At 39.1% G+C, this 19,767-nt stretch overlaps 1 protein-coding gene and 1 long non-coding RNA gene across 2 annotated transcripts in view; one reads left to right on the top strand and one right to left on the bottom strand.

The window, feature by feature from the left end:
• LOC141351464 (uncharacterized) overlaps positions 1-19,767 on the top strand; it is a 461,703-nt gene that overhangs the window by 353,373 nt on the left and 88,563 nt on the right. The window lies entirely within an intron of this gene.
• Positions 1,683-19,767, bottom strand: part of LOC129431620 (scavenger receptor cysteine-rich type 1 protein M130-like) — a 60,650-nt gene continuing 42,565 nt past the window's right edge. Inside the window, exons 3-4 of the mRNA XM_073870049.1 lie at positions 3,811-4,116; positions 1,683-2,605 (exon numbers count right to left, since the gene is read on the bottom strand). Of these exons, the coding sequence (XP_073726150.1) occupies positions 2,241-2,605; positions 3,811-4,116 (671 nt within the window). The 3' untranslated portion in view covers positions 1,683-2,240. The remainder of the gene's footprint in view (positions 2,606-3,810; positions 4,117-19,767) is intronic.

Raw genomic sequence — 19,767 nt, 5'->3', positions numbered from 1 at the left:
TGTCTTGTCTTTCCATGTCTTTTTGCACCTTGTTTTCTTCAAGGTCCAATTCTTTTACCTGTGTCATTTTACATGATTACACATAACTTTGCATGTGTGGATTGCATGGGTTGTTACCAATATCTGGTGAAAATGTTATGTGAATAACACCTTTGGAAATATATTTACTAAAAACTGTGATGTGTTCAATATTTATTTTACCTGCTGTAAATAATGACAGCATTTATATTTTTGTTTGAATTATAAGCAATATTTGTCCAAGGTTATCAAGCTTACGGTTACAGACGACTCCAGCATCTTGTCCATGGCTACAGCTGCTTGTTCCTAATGCCTTCGATGGACAATTTTTCACTGATGGCTCATTCCCAGAACAACTCACATCATCTAGCCACACAGGTCCTGAACCCTGCCCAAAGAAAGCCCCGGTCTCTACTGCTATCGGAGTCCCACAACCCATGCTTTCGCACACCACTGCAGCATCTGCTAAATCCCAGCCAGCATCACAGACGGTTCCCCACTGATCATTGTATAAGACCTCCACTCTTCCAGAACAGAGATTATCTCCATTTACCAGTCTAACATCTAAATGGTAGTAAATAAAAAACTTAAGGAGATTGTCAATGGTTATGTTCACATGCACCAAATTTCATCAGTCTGACTAAATTTAATCTGATTGCAGATTACGAAAGTACGTGTACATGCACTATAAATGTTGCAATCAGATCCAAAATAAAAACAATATCTATCCTACCTCTACAGATGACTCCAGCATCATATGAATGATAACAGTCATTTATTCCCCATCCATTAAATCTGCACCCTCTTAGTGACAATTCAGTCCCTGTACAATGAACATTATCCATCCATATTGGTCCCACACCAGGTCCATATGAATTTCTTGTCACTTCTCCACTAGTTGGACATCCGACCTCTTTACATGCCACTGCAGCATCATCAGTACCCCAGTAATCTAAACACACCGTTCCCCATAATCCATCATGAAGAACCTCCACTCGTCCAGAACATGAGTCACTGCCATTCACCAACCTAATAGGAGCTAATCATGAACAAAAGACATGTTATTAAAATGCTCAAACGTTCCTGTCCACACTGTAATTATTTACATTACTGTACAGTATGCTGTAATTTTGTCTGTGGAACACAAAAAATGATGTAGCTTTTTAATAAAATAATTAAATCAACATGCCAGTTTAAAAATGTGGGATGGTGAAAATGATTTCTGGGAAGATTTTTTTCATAAATTACTATCTTTGGAAAAGACTCTTTAAAATGTATTCATTTGTGTTAGCAAACAAGTTAAGGGCAAATAAATAATGACAGCATTTATATTTGTTTAGTTTGAATAACAAGCAATATTTTTCCAAGGTTTTTAATCTTACGGTTGCAGATGACTCCAGCATCTTGTCCATGGCTACAGGTGCTTGTTCCTAATGCATTTGATGAACAATTGGTCACTGTTGGCTCATTTCCAGAACAACCTACATCATCCAGCCACACGGGTCCTGAACCCTGCCCAAAAAATGCTCCGGTCTCTGCTGCTATTGGAGACCCACAACCCATGCTATTACACACCACTGCAGCATCTGTTAAATCCCAGCCAGCATCACAGACGGTTCCCCATTGGTTATTATATAAAACCTCCACTCTTCCAGAACACAGATTATCTCCATCTACCAGTCTAACATCTAAAGGAGAATGAAAGAAAACCATAATTCATCAGTCTGACTGAATTTGATCTGATTGCAGATTACAAAAGTAAAGTGTACATGCACCCTAAATGTTGCAATCTAATTCGAATGTTACTTTACATGCGCATTTCGTATAATCCCGACAAAATGTTTGCGCAAGTACACAAGATCTATTGTCGGGTTCACGCTTGATCTCTGGATGAATGTACAAAGTTGGGTCGGAGGAAGTTGTTGTTAAAAGGTTTTCAGACGTGCAAAGAATATGCAATGTTCGAGTGGCGCGACATATGTAATGTTATGAAAGAAAATATGAACCCTGCTCAATATACAGGTCATGACTCTACTTAATAATATGTGTTGCTATTGCCTTGCTATTGCATGTTTTTGCAAGAGTATCGTGTGATATGTAAATGAAATGTAAATATAAGAAATGAACATAAGAGCAATTTTCGGTTTACAGATCAGTTTACACACCACCCCCTTTCAATCTGATAGAAACAGAAACATTGTTTGTATGCCATCATAAATATTTTAATCAGTCACTTGAGTGGTTAGGTAGAGGTTGACCAAATAAAAAACAGTATCTATCCTACCTCGACAGATGACTCCAGCATCATATGAATGATAACAATTGTTTATGCCCCATCCATTAAATGTGCAATCCTTTAGTGATATTTCTGTCCCTGTACATTGAACATTATCCATCCATATTTGTCCCACACCAGGTCCATATGAATTTCTTGTCACTTCAGCACCGGTTGGGCATCCAACCTCTTTACACACCACTGCAGCATCAGTAGAGTCCCAATAATCTGAACACACTGTTCCCCATTGACCGTCATGAAGAACCTCCACTCGTCCAGAACATGAGTCACTGCCATTCAACCTAACAGGAGCTAAACAGAATACATGATATGTTATTAAAACTGCTCAAATGGTCTTGTCAACTCTGTCATCCTATGTTGTTTAAAGATGAATGCTGTTTTTTGTCTGTAGAACACAAAAACAGACATTGGAAAAACTTCAAAGCTCTGTTCTCTACAATGACAAATCAACATGAAAATTTAAAAATGTGCTATGGTCCGCAAGAACACAAGTATAAACAAGAACACATATTGGAGAAACGTTCCTTGTTTGTGAAAAAAGAGTCATTATTTAAAATTTCTTCTTTTGTATTAGCAAACTGGTTCAGGGCCGGGTTTCCCAAAAGCGTCGTAAGGCTAAGTAGATCTTTAAAAAGAACGTACGAATCATCTTGGAATTAGGGGCCTTTTTCCAAAAGCTTCGTAACTTAAGTAGCACTTGAAAATCAATGTAGATCTACGAGTGCTCTGGAGTAATCGTTAAGTCATAAGTGCATCGTAAGACAACAAAGTTACAAGGTCACCTGCAGGACAACCAGCAAATTGCACTCCTGCAATGACGATAATGTAATGTTATAAATGTATATTTATTTATTGGGTTCTTCTTTGTTTATTTGTTTAAATTACTGAAATATAAATTTAAATGGGAAATGAAGGAAAACGTATTTGGTACAGTTTTGGTAAAAGTTGGTCCTGGCAAAATGATAAATGGTTCCTACCAATTGCTGCTATTCATCAACAGTAAAGAAAAAATGTTTTGAAGGAATTTTTTTTTTGTTTAAACTGTAGTAAAACCATGGTTAATTTTCATAAGGGAAGGTTTGAAGCAAATAAACAAGGATAAAATTATAGTAAAACTTATAATTTAATTTGACATTCATCAACCTAACCAAGGCTAGTGTTACAAACAAACAGTGTCAGTGATTATACATTTCATTTTGGCATTTAATATTGTTAGTCTTGCCTTGAGATTTTATTAAAAATGAAAAAGTTAAATCATCAATTGCATTTTTTTTTTATTTGGCATGAAAGGTGCATTATACCCTTGAAAATGAAATAATTTATTTTAATATAAGGTTTCAATTCTTATTTTAGCAATACATTTTCAGATTTTTGGACATATTTCGCGATTTTTTTTATTTTATTGTAATTTAATTAATAACTTACTTTTTATTTGGCAGAAAAAACTTCCATACTGTTCACTGTACAATTTGTATTAAGCTTACATTTACCTTTACAAGTGACTCCAGCGTCTTCATAATGGTCACAGTCGTGTATTCCCCACCCAGCAATTCCACAGTCTACCAGTGAGGATTCATTGCCAACACAGTTTATTTCATCCATCCATATTTGTCCCGATCCTTCTCCAAAATAAGCATCAGACTTTGCTTCTATAGCATCTCCACAATCCAGTTCTCTACACACTAATTCAGCAACTGATAGAGACCAGTCATCATCACACACTGTTCCCCATTGACCATCATGAAGAACCTCCACTCGTCCTGAACAGCTCCTACTGCCATTAACCAACCTAACAACTTGAGCTTGGGATCCTTTATTAAAATCTGTGTATTTACAGGAAATCATGTTAAAAATGTAATGTCTAATTTTCATTAATAATTTAATTAATTTAATAATTTTTCAGGAGCAGTAAGCAAATATTGGTGACAAAAGTGCTGTGCATGTCTTGGTTATCACTTACCAAGCAAAATAATGAGGTACAAGGAGTATATCATGATGCCTGCAAAAAAGTTTCCCTTCACTTGAATAAATTAATGGATTAATGATATGAAAGAAATATATCTTATTTCGGTCCTTACAATCAGTTATTTATTTAAAAGAAAATTACACATAATTATCGAAAGAGGTGTAGGCTGAATGCCTACCCTTTATCAAATAAATGTCTCTTTACCATGATTACTTCAAGATATCAACAAATATGTTTCTCTCTCTCTCTCTCTCTCTCTCTCTCTCTCTCTCTCTCTATATATATATATATATATATATATATATATATATATATATATATATAGTTAATCCTAATTTTAGCTTCATTACAATATTTATTGCTAAATATTATGAAATTTGTTTTACTTAAATTCAGTTTATCATTGTCAAACCATTTTTCAGAAACCATCAATTTTTTTCCAATGTATTCAGAAGCTGTTCCAGATTTTTCCCTGAACAATATAGTTTTTTCTCATCAGCAAATAAAACAATTTTTAAAAATTTTGAGATTTTAGAAATATTATTTATATACAGAACAAACAATTTGGGACCTAAGACAGAGCCTTGTGGAACACCATAAGTGACTTTTGTTAGATCTGATATAACATAGTTTATTTGTACATATTGATATCTGTCATCAAGGTAACTTTATAACCAGGATAATGCTTTTCCTCTTATTCCATATCTTTCCATTTTCTGCATAAATAAGCCATGATCAATAGTGGCAAAAGCCTTTGTATTGTTAAATTCTATTATTTCTATTTTTTTCATAGAAACAGGTCAAAATGCCTACGTACGATGCAACGTGTTTAAATTCTACGTCGGAAGTAAAGTGCATTGTAGTCTTAAGACCAGGTTTATACCCAGATGCTGCAACCGGCCCATGGAGATTTGCAAATGTTTTATTTAAACTGGAATCACCTGCCCTCTCTGCTCCTGCTCTCAAATGTCTCAGCAAACAACGTTAATCTCTACATTTACATTTATGCGTTCAGCAGACAGGTTTAACCAAACCGACTTAAAAAACTTTATTTTCCCAGTATGTGTACTACACTTACAGGCCGACACTGCAAACAAATTTAACCCATCTATAACCTTAAATGCTAAATGCTAAGTCTGTGATTTAGTTGTTAGGAGCACTATAACTAGAATACAAATGTGTGAAAAAGAATTAATTAGAAATAAAGTATTGTTGCTGATTCTTGAAAACTGGTTTTAAGTCATTGGGACAAATGTCTTTAAATCACTCAATAGCAAAACATGACTGGATTGTACTTAAGTGATAATGTACAGCCAGACAGTTATCATTGTTTGAAAGTCTCTTGCATTAAAGCTCCTACGGAACAGATTTTTCTTGCAGAAGGTTTGCATTTCTCACAAATGAGCTACTGTATAAATTAATTTAAATTAATATTTAGTGTCCAAATGTTTACATAAGTGGCAAGTAGTCATGTAATAAGAAGAATAATATATATTTGTAAAATGTCTTTGTAAACCGTCCTTGAGCATGGGAAAGGCGCTATAGAAATTAAACATATTATTATTATTATTATTAATATATGTTCAGACATTTGTTATCACAAATAAATAAAAAAGCTTTCTGGCCAGTCATAATTAAGCAGTAGAGCAACGTATAATAATGATAAAATACAAAGTAATAAATTAAAGCCAGTGATTTAATTTTAGATTTTGTTACCTGGTGAAATGCCACTGCTTTTGGTCAGCATCTTTGTCTTCATGATGGTGTGTGGGATTATCTATTGCAGGTTATTCAATTTAAACTTGCAGGACTCACCTTTCCTTTTTTGCTCCGCCTCTATCATCCAAATAAAGGTGTCCGTTTACATCGTAAGGATGTGAGTTGTAGAGTTCTTGCTCATCTGCAAAACATAAATTAATTTATTTAATAAAGACATTTTTTGAGAGACTTTTTATTTAGAATTTATGCTATTGTAATCTTTAATAAAACATTTAATAACCAGATTCTTAAATTTGAAGTTGTTTGATTGTGTTTGGTACTGCAGTATGTTTTAGTTACCAAATTTCAATGTCTTGAGAGGTGTGTACAGATGCATGACAGAAAAAATTATGATCTATATTCTCTACCTGTCCAATGTTTATTACAACATATTTATTTTTAAAAATAAAATAAAAAAGTCATCTTATAAAAAATATAAAATAACACAATTGTTACTTTGGGTTTTATGTTGTGATTCAATTTTATTTAATTGAACTGAAAGTTAAAAATTCAAACCTACAAGTGTAACCTGATTTTACAAGAATTTGTACATATTTTACAAATTGGCTAATTCATATGAATTTGTTATACAATTATCATAAAAAAAAACACTAACGAAACCTAATCCTATATTTTTCATACACATATAGTGCTTACTGGTAAATTACTGGTAATCTTACAACCTGTCTTACTGGTAAATTGGGAGCACTGATTTACCGGAAAGGTTCTGTTCACACATGACAAGTTAACTGCAATTTACCAGTAAATTGCCAGTAAAGACTGTATGTGTGAAAGGGAGTATTGACAAACTCAAGTGAAAGCCGATAACAAAAATGTTTAAACACAGAAATAATCATACAAATTTGTACAAATTAGCCATCTCATTAAATATAAATTTCTGTTGGCCTTTCAGTATGGTCTAAAGAGAACAAGCACCTCAAATCGACTCGATATTACATAAAGGTAATAGAGAGCCATAAAGTCCATTTCTAAAATCTGTGTGTATCCATAGGAAAACAGGGCAGTCAACTGTACATTCGTTTTCACTATTCCTGTAGACACCATATATCACAATGACTACAAAGTTAAATAATGTCATATACACATATGCTGCTTCTTACAAGCAAGAGAACAAGGCACATGCAAAATAACATGATGCCTGTTAAGAATTATAAATTATTTTGTTTGATCAGTTGCAAACTACATCAGAATATTGTTTTGTGAGCATATAATAAAAAATAAATAAAAAAGATATTAGATATGTTATTCGATTTTTTTAACCTGGTAAAAAGTCACTCCTGTTCTGCTTTTTTGTCTTCAGCATAAAATAAAAGCCTACGTCACAATATCATTCAAATCGAAGTTACTTCCATTGGACACTGGCACTCGTAAGTTTACACAGCATTTTGCTTTACATGTTATACTTGACTGCATGGCAGACAGTATGTAAATACTGTAAAATTACTATTGCTCAAGGGTAAGGGGATGCCAGACTAAATTTATTTGACCATTATAAATGTAATACTGGCTGGGTTGTTAATGTTTGCCTGATTGCTCACATCTAAGGACATTGTATGAGTAAAAAGATAAAAAAATTAATTATCTAAAATGACAGAGGTGCAAAAAGGCAAAGAAAGCCAAGACAGTCAATAACAAAAAAGGCAATTCTACAAAATCTTTTATTTGTTAGAATATTTTTCAGTCAGTATGTGATAATACAATTAATATTAATACATGGCCTGGCCCAGAATATGTATAATCGAAGGTAGGGCTGGGATGCGTTCCATTCTGGCCCCCATTTATAATGACTCAGAGTTTATGCCCAGCCTCTCAGACTCTGGTTTTAAAATTGGAAGGCGTATGGAATATGCAGACTTGGTGATTTGTTGGATGAAAGTTTTTTATTAGCTTTTAAACACCTGGGCCCGGTTTCCCGATACCCTCACTCTTGGCGCGCTAAGATGACTCTTACCAAAGATATATCTTACCAAAGTTCTTGTTTATGTTCCTGAGTGTGTTCCCCTTAAGTGTCCCTTAGGAAGCTTGTTAACACACTGCCTCTAAGTTCAGCGTAACAAAGGCACTGTCCCAAGTGAAGGTGCTGAATTAGTTGGGATCGATTTCTCAGGGATAAATTTTCTGCTTCACTCGAAGGTCCATTACGATGTTAATAAAGACAACACGTTCTGTGCAAATTAAACATTCCTCAAATTATTCCAGTAACATTTATTTTAACATAGTTTAAGTTATCCGTTAGCCTGGGTGCCAGCAGATCTTAGCCCCGCCCACAAGATTTTGAAAACGGGAAGATCGGTCTGGGGTTTCTGCGTTGAGGAGCTACTATGCTAGGACAAATGCTGGTCGAACCAATCAAATTGTCAGGGCGGGCTTTATACGATGATGGACAGATAATCAACAGTAATGTAATGAACCACGTCACCAAAGAGCGCGTGTGTTGAATGGCTGCCGCTGTAGAGTTCAGATGTGTGGATTCTGACATTGAGTCTGTTCTAAAAGATATCGACAGAGCATTGACTTTAAAAGAGGAACAGAGAAACGCGAGCAGGGCATTTGTTGATGTTTTTGCTGTCCTTCCTATTCGGCAAAAGTTGGTCGCAACTGAAATGGGTAACGTTATCACGGCGATGCAACTCAGCGTGCACGACGAGATGGATATAATTAGCGGTCGTTGCCAGCTTCTTTTCGATCCCTCCGTTGCTCTGATTGGTCTTAGGTCTATCCAATTGAGTGCAGAGGCATTTTTCGGTTGAGACACGCCTCATAATTATAGCTCAATGGAGCGGTATCAGACTCAAATTCTGACTAGAATTGAGTATGGCAACGTCAGGCTAGTTATCCGTAAAATATAGACTATTAATTAAATTATCAAATTGTCAATAATATGTCACGCCCAGGAGCTGGCTGTGCTTTAACTAAAGCCACGCCCCTTCTCAACTTCCACCTCGAGGAGGTCCCCAAAGCCAACCCAATGACCAAACAACAACGAGAGCAGGTAAAAGTTAAAACAATCTTTATTTATTAAATATTTAAAAAGAATGGGGAATTGGGGAAAGGGCAATTTAAAACTAAAGTGTTCTTCGGACTCTTCCCTCCAGGGGGGTCTGTATTACTGGGTCAGGCAGGGGCAAGGGGCAGCGGGGATGTAAACCCCCTTAAGCCAGGGGAAGGGAACGTCAGGCTCCAACCTGGTCCCTGCTAGCCGTGGCGCCCTCCTTCTTCTTCCTGGAGGCAGAAATAAATATTTGTAAGACTGGTGAATGGACTCTTCACTGCCTGAGTACCATTCTCCGTTCGTTTCCTCTGGTGTTCACTTCCTCTCTTTCTCCCTCCACAGACAGCAGCTGGGACACAAGGCACAGTTAATTCAACTCGGCTCTCTCACCTCTTCGCTGCACACAGCCTACGGTAAGTAGGAGGTTTGTTCGATTTGTTTTCTCTGATGTTCACTTTCTCTCTTCCCCTCTCTCCACAGACAGCAGCTGGGACACTAGACACAGTTAATTCAACTTGGCTCTCTCACCTCTTCGCTGCACACAGCCTACGGTAAGTATGAGGTTCGTTCGGTTCGTTTTCTCTGGCGTTCACTTTCTCTCTTTCTCTCTCCACAGACAGCAGCTGGGACACAAGACACAGTTGATTCCACTTGGCTCTCACCTCTTCGCTGCACACAGCCTACGGTAAGTATGAGGTTTGTACAGTTCGTTTTCTCTGGCGTTCACAGTATGAGGTTTGTACGGTTCGTTTTCTCTGATGTTCACTTTCTCTCTTCCTCTCTCTCCACAGACAGCAGCTGGGACACAAGACACAGTTGATTCCACTTGGCTCTCACCTCTTCGCTGCACACAGCCTACGGTAAGTATGAGGTTTGTACGGTTCGTTTTCTCTGGCGTTCACTTTCTCTCTTTCCCTCTCCACAGACAGCAGCTGGGACACAAGACACAGTTAATTCCACTTGGCTCTCTCACCTATTCGCTGCACACAGCCTACGGTAAAGGGGTGTTCTCGTCGCACCGTCGCACCAAGGCCGAGCGCTGCCCTCTCACGTCACCGTTAGGCGATCTTCCACCGGACAGGGGCGCCCTTTTGTAGGGACCTCGGGACGGGCGGGATTTCCTAAACCACGTTCTCTGCAACAGTAAGTATTTCGTAGCATCAAAATATCCACAATAGCATGCCTTTGTTGTACTCACGTATCCACTGGTTTCCCAGCTCTTCGCCGCCGGTCTTCACAACCCCCAAATGTCTCGACAGGACTCGTTTCCGGGCACCACTCTGTTACTCGTAGCTAGAAATACACTCACACGTACAGTATAATAGGGTTTCCACCAGGGCCGACAGCCTCTTCGTTCTCCCAGACAAAGTGTATGAAGGCGGGGGTTTGTCTAGCAAGACACACACACAGCAATACACAGCAGAATACACAGCACCACGCTCGAGTGAAAGTTTTCACAGCACAAAGAATCACCCACCACAATCGTGTACACATAAAGGACGCCCGTCTTCGCCCACTTTGCCCGAGTCCGATTTGCGATGGATCTCGCGGCCTTAGTGGTGGTCTCGTCACTGTGGCTGGCTTCAATCAAAAGAATCTCTTCGGCTCACCCACCACGCTTCCCTAGGGGTAGGGCCGCTCTCCTTGGTTTTCCCGGAGGTATTTGCTAGAAGACAGGTTAGTAAATACACAGTGGCTGTACAGCAATACGGTTACTCACTCGTCAATTCAAAGTGTTTCTCTCCCTCCTTTTTCTCCGTTCCCTTCGATCAGCAACATCAATACTGCAACAGTACGTCTCTTCAAAACACTTCTACAATTTCTCCACAGTGAGTACTCACACAACTCCGTTGCTTCTCCTCTTAATGTGTCTTCAACTTCGTTGTTTACATTCGTCTTTCAACCTTTAAGGTTTACACTTACTTCAAACGTCTGCTTTAACTAGAGAGAGAGAGTGCGACCGCCACCAGTAGCGCGTCGAGTGAAACCTGCACAATGCCAACAGTCACAACGCCCAACAGTCACAAAAAGCACTCCCAACTGTGATTAAAGTTGCTCTTAAATACCGTTTGGTTCGGCGTATCCTCCAATCGCTGATCGCTGTTGTTAACTAGCCACAGCTGTACTCAATTTGCCGATTTTCTTCTTCGCGGCGCTACCGGAAGTTCCGGTGTTTTCTCTTTCCGGTCCGGGTGGAACACTTCCGGGCGGAACCAAAATTTCCAACTTTTGGTTCTGCCCCTAAAGATCGTCACCTTGTTACAAATATGTTGTGACGAGTAGATGAACCGGGAATCCCTCACTAATCATCCACCCTCCTTATACCGTTGTGCCACTTGTGCCGCTTCTTGACATGGTAAGGTACTTTACAATCAGAATTAATTGGCATGCAGCTGCAGTTACTTTTGTTAAATGCGTTATTGATTGCCAGTGGTTAATGTTTTTAAGAAAAAGCAACCTATCTATAATGAACAGAGAGAGAGAGAGAGAGAGAGAGAGAGTTAGATACAGAATATGGTCTGAGAAGATGAAGTAGCTCCATAATGAGTTGTCTCGAGAGGCAAATTTTTTTAACATAGCCACGTCAGGCAAAATGTCAAAAGGGCTTAAATTTAGTCGAATAAAAAAATTGCCATGGACTAAACGGTTTCAGGGTTACCGGTGTTGTGTGGAAGTCTGTTTCCCCTGTGTTTCCCTTTAGTGTTTTTATAGTGTTTTTATCAGGTTATACGTTTATTCTTTATATACATTGAAAGCTTTAATGGCTACTGAGATGTACTATATGTGTGCATTTATGTGATGTATCTTTATTGTTCTTAATGGTAAGTCAATTATTTTTACAGTATGAATCATTTGTATAATCTATATTTATTATGTGTGCAAACATAACATTTTACAAACAGTAGAGACATAAAAGAAAAAGACAGGCTATATGTTAAAAGACATAACCCAATATAAAACTGTCAAATGTATGAAATATTTAATAAATTGTATTATAGAATACATGATATTATTGCTTTTTAGTATAACCAATTCAAAACTTTAATCTTTCTAAATAAATTATAAACGTAACGTGATGAAAACGTTATAAGAAACATAGAGGGAAAAGACTTTGATGGGAAACAAACTTCGACACAACACTGGCGTCGTCTTTGATTCAATAAAAGGTCACGTTAGATCGCTGTCATAGTTGGTCGCTTACTGGACACCACCATGCTTGCCCATTTATAGATCTTAGCCATTTTGAGCCAAATTGTTTGCCAGATTTTAATTATCAAAAGTGATTGCCAATTTAAACGCTTTAATGACATTACAAAATAGCCTAGGCTAATAACCATTTTAGTTCTGATACCAAATAATGTCAACTTAATAAATAGGCCTGTATCGATTTCAAACATTTATTATTAGTCTTAAAATGTCCATAACATAAAATCAATTTCAACATACCATAGTTTGACTTGTACTGCGCTGCGCAGATTTCAAAGGCTGCTGCACAGTGGTAGCGATCGCGTCTTGCGCTAAAAAATGCTAAGAGAGAGAGCTTACAAACGGTCCAGACCAAGCTTACCAAAGTGTGACTTACAGAAAACATACTTAACGTACAAACGTGTCGGGAATCGTGCCATAGGGTTAAGAGAGAGGATAAGGAATAGGTAAAGAACTACTTAGCAATAAGAATGTTTTTGGGAACCGGACCCAGACCATTTAAAAAACTGAAACGTAAAATAAAGTTTATACCAGGCGCGTAACACATCACCACATGTGCGTCTGATGAAACCATCTATAAACACTATATCAAATGTTTTTCATGAATCATATGTGTTTGTGTCTGTGTACACTGACAATAAAGACCCTTACACAATCCTTAACTATCTGGCTCATCTCGTGTCCCTGTACACAAATTAGGCTATTTCATTCAAACTTATAGTACACATGATTTGCATATGACAGTGAAACAACCATAGAACAGCACTGCAGAATCTGAGATGAGAACAAACTCCACAACAGTCTTATTCCTTTGTAACACTTCTATAGTAATGCTCTACAATGTCTGTGACAGTTAGTAGTTTTCTGAATAAGATTTGACCATTAAGGATCACTGCATCCCTTGTTGATGTCGAGAGACTCTTTTACCTGAATAAACATTCATAAAAACAAAAACCTCTTGTAAAAAATATTAAGAAGTCTGATCTAAACCAAGTTTCAAAAATATCGGTGGTAATTCCTGTGGTGTTGGTGTCCTGCTACTTTGCAACAATTGAAAAAATTTCTTAACAACAATAAAAAATAAAATCTTTGCATATCTTGTAGGGTACTTTTATGCTCTATGGTTACATATGGATGCTTTGACACTTGAAATACATCTTTAAGTAAATGTTTTGCTTCAGACATATTTCAACTGTGATAGCCAGATTAATTCATTTGACCATGTTTTGACTTTCGGTGAACTGTAATTGCCCATTTATGGCACCACTGTTGTTGTGTTTTTTATTTCATTTTGAAATCCCTGCTTGTCATGGTTGTCTCTTGGTAGCAAGTCTGATGTGTCATGTTCCCATTTGTTCGGTTCTGACTAGATAGAATACAACTACGGCCAAATCTCAAAAGTTGTTGTGTTTAGGGTTAGGTTTGGAACTAGGATGAAAAACATCAGTTCTGGCAAGATAGATTTATCTTCTGCCTAAATCCTATGAAATGTTGGGTTTAGTGTTAGGTTTGGGGGTAGGATTAGGATAAAAAACACCTGTTCTTGCTAGACATGATACAGCGACAGTCTAAATCCTGTAAAAAAAAATGAGTTTAGGTGTAACGTGGGGTGCTTTAAACAAAGCAAAGGAGAGTTGAATCTATGTGCAAAAGAGGTTTATTAATAAAATCCACAAAAGGGCAGGCAAACAAATCCACAGGGTAATCCAAAAGAGAAATCCAAATAAACAGGCAAGGGTCGAGGCAGGCAGCAAACAATCAATAGGCTATCCAAATAAACAGGTACAGGTCAAAAACAGGCAGATACAGGACAGAATACAGGTAAACAGGTAGGCTAAACAACAATCAGCCCCAAGTGAACAGATTTGAAGTGGCTTTATACAAAACAAACAGGAAGTGGGAAGTGAAGCATGGCATGATTTAAAAAAAAAAAAAATATATATATATATATATATATATATATATATATATATATATATATATATATAAAAAAGCATATACGAAGTAAAGACCTTGCATTAGTAACATTCTTAAACCTGTAGAGTGATTTCCCACAAACTGTTCAGTCAAATGGAACGTTCTGTTTATCTGCTTTGTTTTTGGTAAAACAAAACTGTTGGAGCAGATAATGTTTTACTATTCAAAAGACCTGACAGATAAAGCAAGCTCTATTGTCATATTTTTCGATTTGGAAACTGCACGTCTGCTTTCTGTAGATTCATTGGTTAAAGATTTGCATGCTTAGATGTAAATACAAAATAAGGCAGAATCCTTGGAAGCATATTGTCATTGTTATAAATGTGGAACAAATAATGATCTTATTGAGCTAAAATGCAGCCTGTTTTTAAGAAAGTATATTAAAGTTTGTATATTGTGATGAAATTTAAAGCTCTTTCCCCTCCTGATTCTGCATCAGTACAGTAAAATCAATGTTTAATATTTAAAAATAAAGTTATCCATAGAGAGTACAGCGAAGCAAGCAGTGACGGCTGGTGTAAAAATAGGGGGCGCATACAAACTTGAAAATAAACTTTTACTGTGGTAATGCAGTTCTGAAGCCTTTATCAGGTGATAAATATCATTACTGCTTAGCTAAAATGCTGAAAATGTTACTGTAGAAGTCAACTAAATCATGAAATAAATTTACTATGAATGTGTAAATCTGAATATAATGTGGGTTTATTACAACCCAGTATCACGAAATTACATACCTATATCACGTATGGACCAACATGAAATGTCATGTTTTACCGCATTTAAGCGTGAGCATGTCACGCTTTTCTGTTTGTGTCACTGTCACATATTGGTTACTCAACTTTTTTGTCCTAATTTCTTACCATTGTCGCTTCAGTTTAGGGTTAGATTTACATAACATGACATCCCTACCCAAACCCAGCTCTAACCCCAACGTCAGGCGACAATTGGTTAACGTTTAGAAAATATAAAAGAATACGTCAATATTTCTGGTTTCCATGTTTTGTGGGGACATTCCATAGACGTTATGCATTTTATACTGTACAAACTGTATATTCTATTCCCCTTACCTACCCCATTCCCTAACCCCAACCATCACAGAAACCCTTCTCCCACTTCACATTTTCAAGAAACATCATTTTGTTTGATTTATAAGCTTGTTTCCTCATGGGGACATCAAAATGTCCCCACAAGGTCACAAAACATCTCGGTTATGTATGTAACCCTCGTTCCCTGAAGGAAGGGAATGGAGACGTCACGTCGTGACCGACGAATTGGGAACCGCTTCGCGGGTGACCTATCTACTTCGAGAAACTATGAAAACGGCAATGAACTTGGCATGCAGGTATTTGCATAATGCCGGCGCCGCCCCGCCAGGTGCGTATATAAGCCGCAGGTGCATAATACCAAATCAGCTATATTATTGCTGAGAAGCCGAGCAACAATCCCCGGCCTGAAAACAGCAATGGAACAGCAAACTGTGGCGACGGGATGTGACGTCTCTGTTCCCTTCCTTCAGGGAACGAGGGTTACATACGTAACCGAGACGTTCCCTTTCAGTCGGTCACTACGACGTCACGCCGTGACCGACGAATTGGGAATCCCTACCAAAACGCCACTGCAGCTGAACCCTTCCAGTGCCTGCAAAAGCCCTCCGCCCTCCACATAAAGGGGCGGAACCTAAGGCGAAATGCAGAAGGCCAGTCACTGCCTGTTCCCTAACCCGCCATAGTGAACCAGCGAACTGGGGAAGCTTCTAAACTGAGCGGAGCTAGAACACTGCGGAAGCCATCCCCTAAGAAGGTTAAATGGATTACATAAAAATATAAAAAAGTCTCTGAACAATACATGGTATGCATAGAGATGCTAAGGAAAAACGTGGAGGATTAGAACCCCACGGACTGTACAAACAAATGAACCCCACGTAGGGGACAAATGTGGGCGCCTAGCCTACACAGGATTACAGAAATACACCAGTGATAAGTTGACAGCGGGTGCTCCGCAACATCGGCTATCAGGGCGGTGGAGGAGAGGCAAAAACAGTTTTTGTGACGTTTTTGCAAATGTGCAGCACCAAAATAGAGGCTCCGAGCCGACCCTCGGTGAACCCGAGTGTAGAGTGAGCACGTAAATTAAATGGACAAGGCACGTCTTGCTTTTGATATGCAAGGGCTATAGTATCCACAATCCAATGGGACATCCTCTGCTTGGTGACAGCTTTTCCTTTCTGCTGACCACCGTAACAAACAAAGAGCTGGTCTAAGGTCCTAAAGCTTTGCGTTCTGTCTATATACACAGGTAGTGCACGAACAGGGCACAACAAAGCCATGACTGGGTCTGCCTCCTCCAAAGGCAGCGCTTGCAGGTTCACCACCTGATCTCTGAAAGGAGTGGTGGGAACTTTGGGCAAGAAGCAGGGCCGGGGTCTCAGTGTTATGCTGGATGCAGCTGGCCCGAAATGAAGGCACGAATCATCGATCGAAAATGCATGAAAATCCCCTATCCTCTTAACAGAAGCCAAAGCAAGGAGAGTTAACGTCTTCATAGAAAGAAATTTAACACTCACACTATGCAGAGGCTCAAATCGGGGCTTCCTGGAGTGATTTCAGCACCAAGGACAGGTCCCAAGGAGGAATAGAGGGAGGACGCAAAAGATTCAGCCTTCGAGCGCCTCTGAGAAATCTAATGACCAGGTTGTGCTGACCCACTGTCCTACCGTTTACGGGTGAATGGCGTAATAGTGGATGGTGACAGCCTATTCTCCAAACGATGCTGAAGATACAAAAGCACAACACTAATCGAGCATTCTCGGGGGTTCTCACGTTTGGAAGAATACCAGTCGACAAACAGGTTCCATTTAAGGGCATAAGCCTGTCTCGTAGACGGCGCTCATGCAGCAGCAATAGTGTTAGATACCTCTTGTGGTAAATCACTCAAATCCAAATTGGTCTCCGCTTGGCGTTAGCTTTGGGTCCGCATACGAGTGGGTCATAAAACTCGTAACCCGACTTGTATGCGGGACGGTAACCCCTTCCCCGTATCGCCAGGCGGCTACTGGAAAACATCCTCGCTGGGTTCTGTTGGGCGCGTTAGTTATGTCACGGTGTGTTAACACCGAAAAAAGGAAAACTGAAGGAGAACCCAAACGCAAGAGATGTACAAAAATAAACTATGAATTTATTAACACGGAACAGAAAAAACCCACGTGGGGGTAAAACAGAGAATGAACTAAAGACTGTGATGGAACACAAACATAAACTCGGGAACAGGTCTCAGAACACACGGATAACATGAACACTGATTTTCAACACACTAATATTAGACGACGAACGCGCACACGACAGAGAACGAGAGGGCATTATAAAGACACGACATCAATGGGGAACAGGTGAACATAATTAATTACGTAGGACATGAGTACATAAGGGTGAAAGTGACAAGACACTGGGAACACGTGACACAAATACATGTGAAAACACGTGTTCCCACACAGACCACAATGCTGCCATGACCTTGCCCTCAGAACACAGACCTGAACCTTTACTAAGGTATGGCAAGATCACGACAGCGACAAGACACTGGGAACATGTGGAAGCCACACATACAATATGAGTCGTCTCTGGGGAAGCAAACAGATCTATCTGCGCTTTGCCGAAATGTCTCCAAACCTGCTGAACCGCTATGGGGTGGAGCCGCCATTCGCCAGGACCTCAGACCTTAATCTAGCACAGAAGTCTGACAAGACCATGACAGTACCCCCCTCTTAAAAGGCAGATACCAGACGCCATGAAAAACCAACACATCAAACACGAGGAACAAGAGACTGTACAATAGACACCCACAAAAACATTACAATAAACAACAACGGTAGACAAACATACGTAACAAACGGCTTGGGGTGATTTAACAAAAATAGTACATAATGAAGGGGTGGTGGGGCAATAACAGGGGGAACAAAATGTCCAAGGTGAGAAAAATGAGTCCCAAAGTTCTGCTGGAACGCTGAGGGGTGACGTGGTCCAGGTTGAGTCGACCTCCCCAGCCTGATCGCCCCGGTCATAATGCCCCTCGGGCTGGACGGAGTCGGGCGGGGTCTGGCAGGTTCGGTTGGTCTCCGCTTGGCGTTAGCTTTGGGTCCGCATACGAGTGGGTCATAAAACTCGTAACCCGACTTGTATGCGGGACGGTAACCCCTTCCCCGTATCGCCAGGCGGCTACTGGAAAACATCCTCGCTGGGTTCTGTTGGGCGCGTTAGTTATGTCACGGTGTGTTAACACCGAAAAAAGGAAAACTGAAGGAGAACCCAAACGCAAGAGATGTACAAAAATAAACTATGAATTTATTAACACGGAACAGAAAAAACCCACGTGGGGGTAAAACAGAGAATGAACTAAAGACTGTGATGGAACACAAACATAAACTCGGGAACAGGTCTCAGAACACACGGATAACATGAACACTGATTTTCAACACACTAATATTAGACGACGAACGCGCACACGACAGAGAACGAGAGGGCATTATAAAGACACGACATCAATGGGGAACAGGTGAACATAATTAATTACGTAGGACATGAGTACATAAGGGTGAAAGTGACAAGACACTGGGAACACGTGACACAAATACATGTGAAAACACGTGTTCCCACACAGACCACAATGCTGCCATGACCTTGCCCTCAGAACACAGACCTGAACCTTTACTAAGGTATGGCAAGATCACGACAGCGACAAGACACTGGGAACATGTGGAAGCCACACATACAATATGACTCCACATGTCCCCACACAGAACATAATACTGTCATGGTCCTGTCAGATGCACTCAGACCTTAATCTAGCACAGAAGTCTGACAAGACCATGACAACCCTTTGTTACGCCATCCTGGATCCAATAGGAACGAAATTGCACAACAAACAAGATGAAGAACCAAAGAGGCTGTTTGGAAGCAGAGATGAGAAGATGTAGAGGTTTACTCTGACACACTTTGACCTACACTATAAATTCTGTCCAATATTTACCCAGCATTGGGTAAAAAAATAACCTTACATGTCCGCTTTGGCCCAAGGTATTCAATGGGCCAAAAAACCCTGGCCGTTGGCCCCCAAAGAAGCCCCTGGTGAGGAACATTAATTTTACGTTCTGGAATACCTTCCCATTACGCTGTGTTCTCCATTTGACAAAATAATCATTTTCACTTAAAATCACTTTGCTGAGCTGTGAAATTAAAACTCACAGATTAATTGAAAAGCATGAAACCTCATCTAGCAGATTATACCATAAAGATTAGGGCTTGGAATCACTTGTTACTTCACGATACACAATACACTGTTCGCGGTACCGATAGTGCTGCGGTGTGCGCTATATTATCTGTAATAACTCACAATACATCATGTTTTAAGAAATTTAATATTTTTTAATTAGGAAAATGAATCTCCATTTATTTTTTTGGATGAAACACAATAACAACTTGTGTCTTATTAGTTGCAACAAAACAGTCACAGACACTATTTTAGTGTAACATTGCTGCT

This window comes from Misgurnus anguillicaudatus, chromosome 1, assembly GCF_027580225.2.
Source record: "Misgurnus anguillicaudatus chromosome 1, ASM2758022v2, whole genome shotgun sequence".
Classification (NCBI taxonomy): domain Eukaryota; kingdom Metazoa; phylum Chordata; class Actinopteri; order Cypriniformes; family Cobitidae; genus Misgurnus; species Misgurnus anguillicaudatus.
Note: the sequence above shows the minus strand (reverse complement) of the source record. Positions and strands in the feature narration are given on the sequence as shown.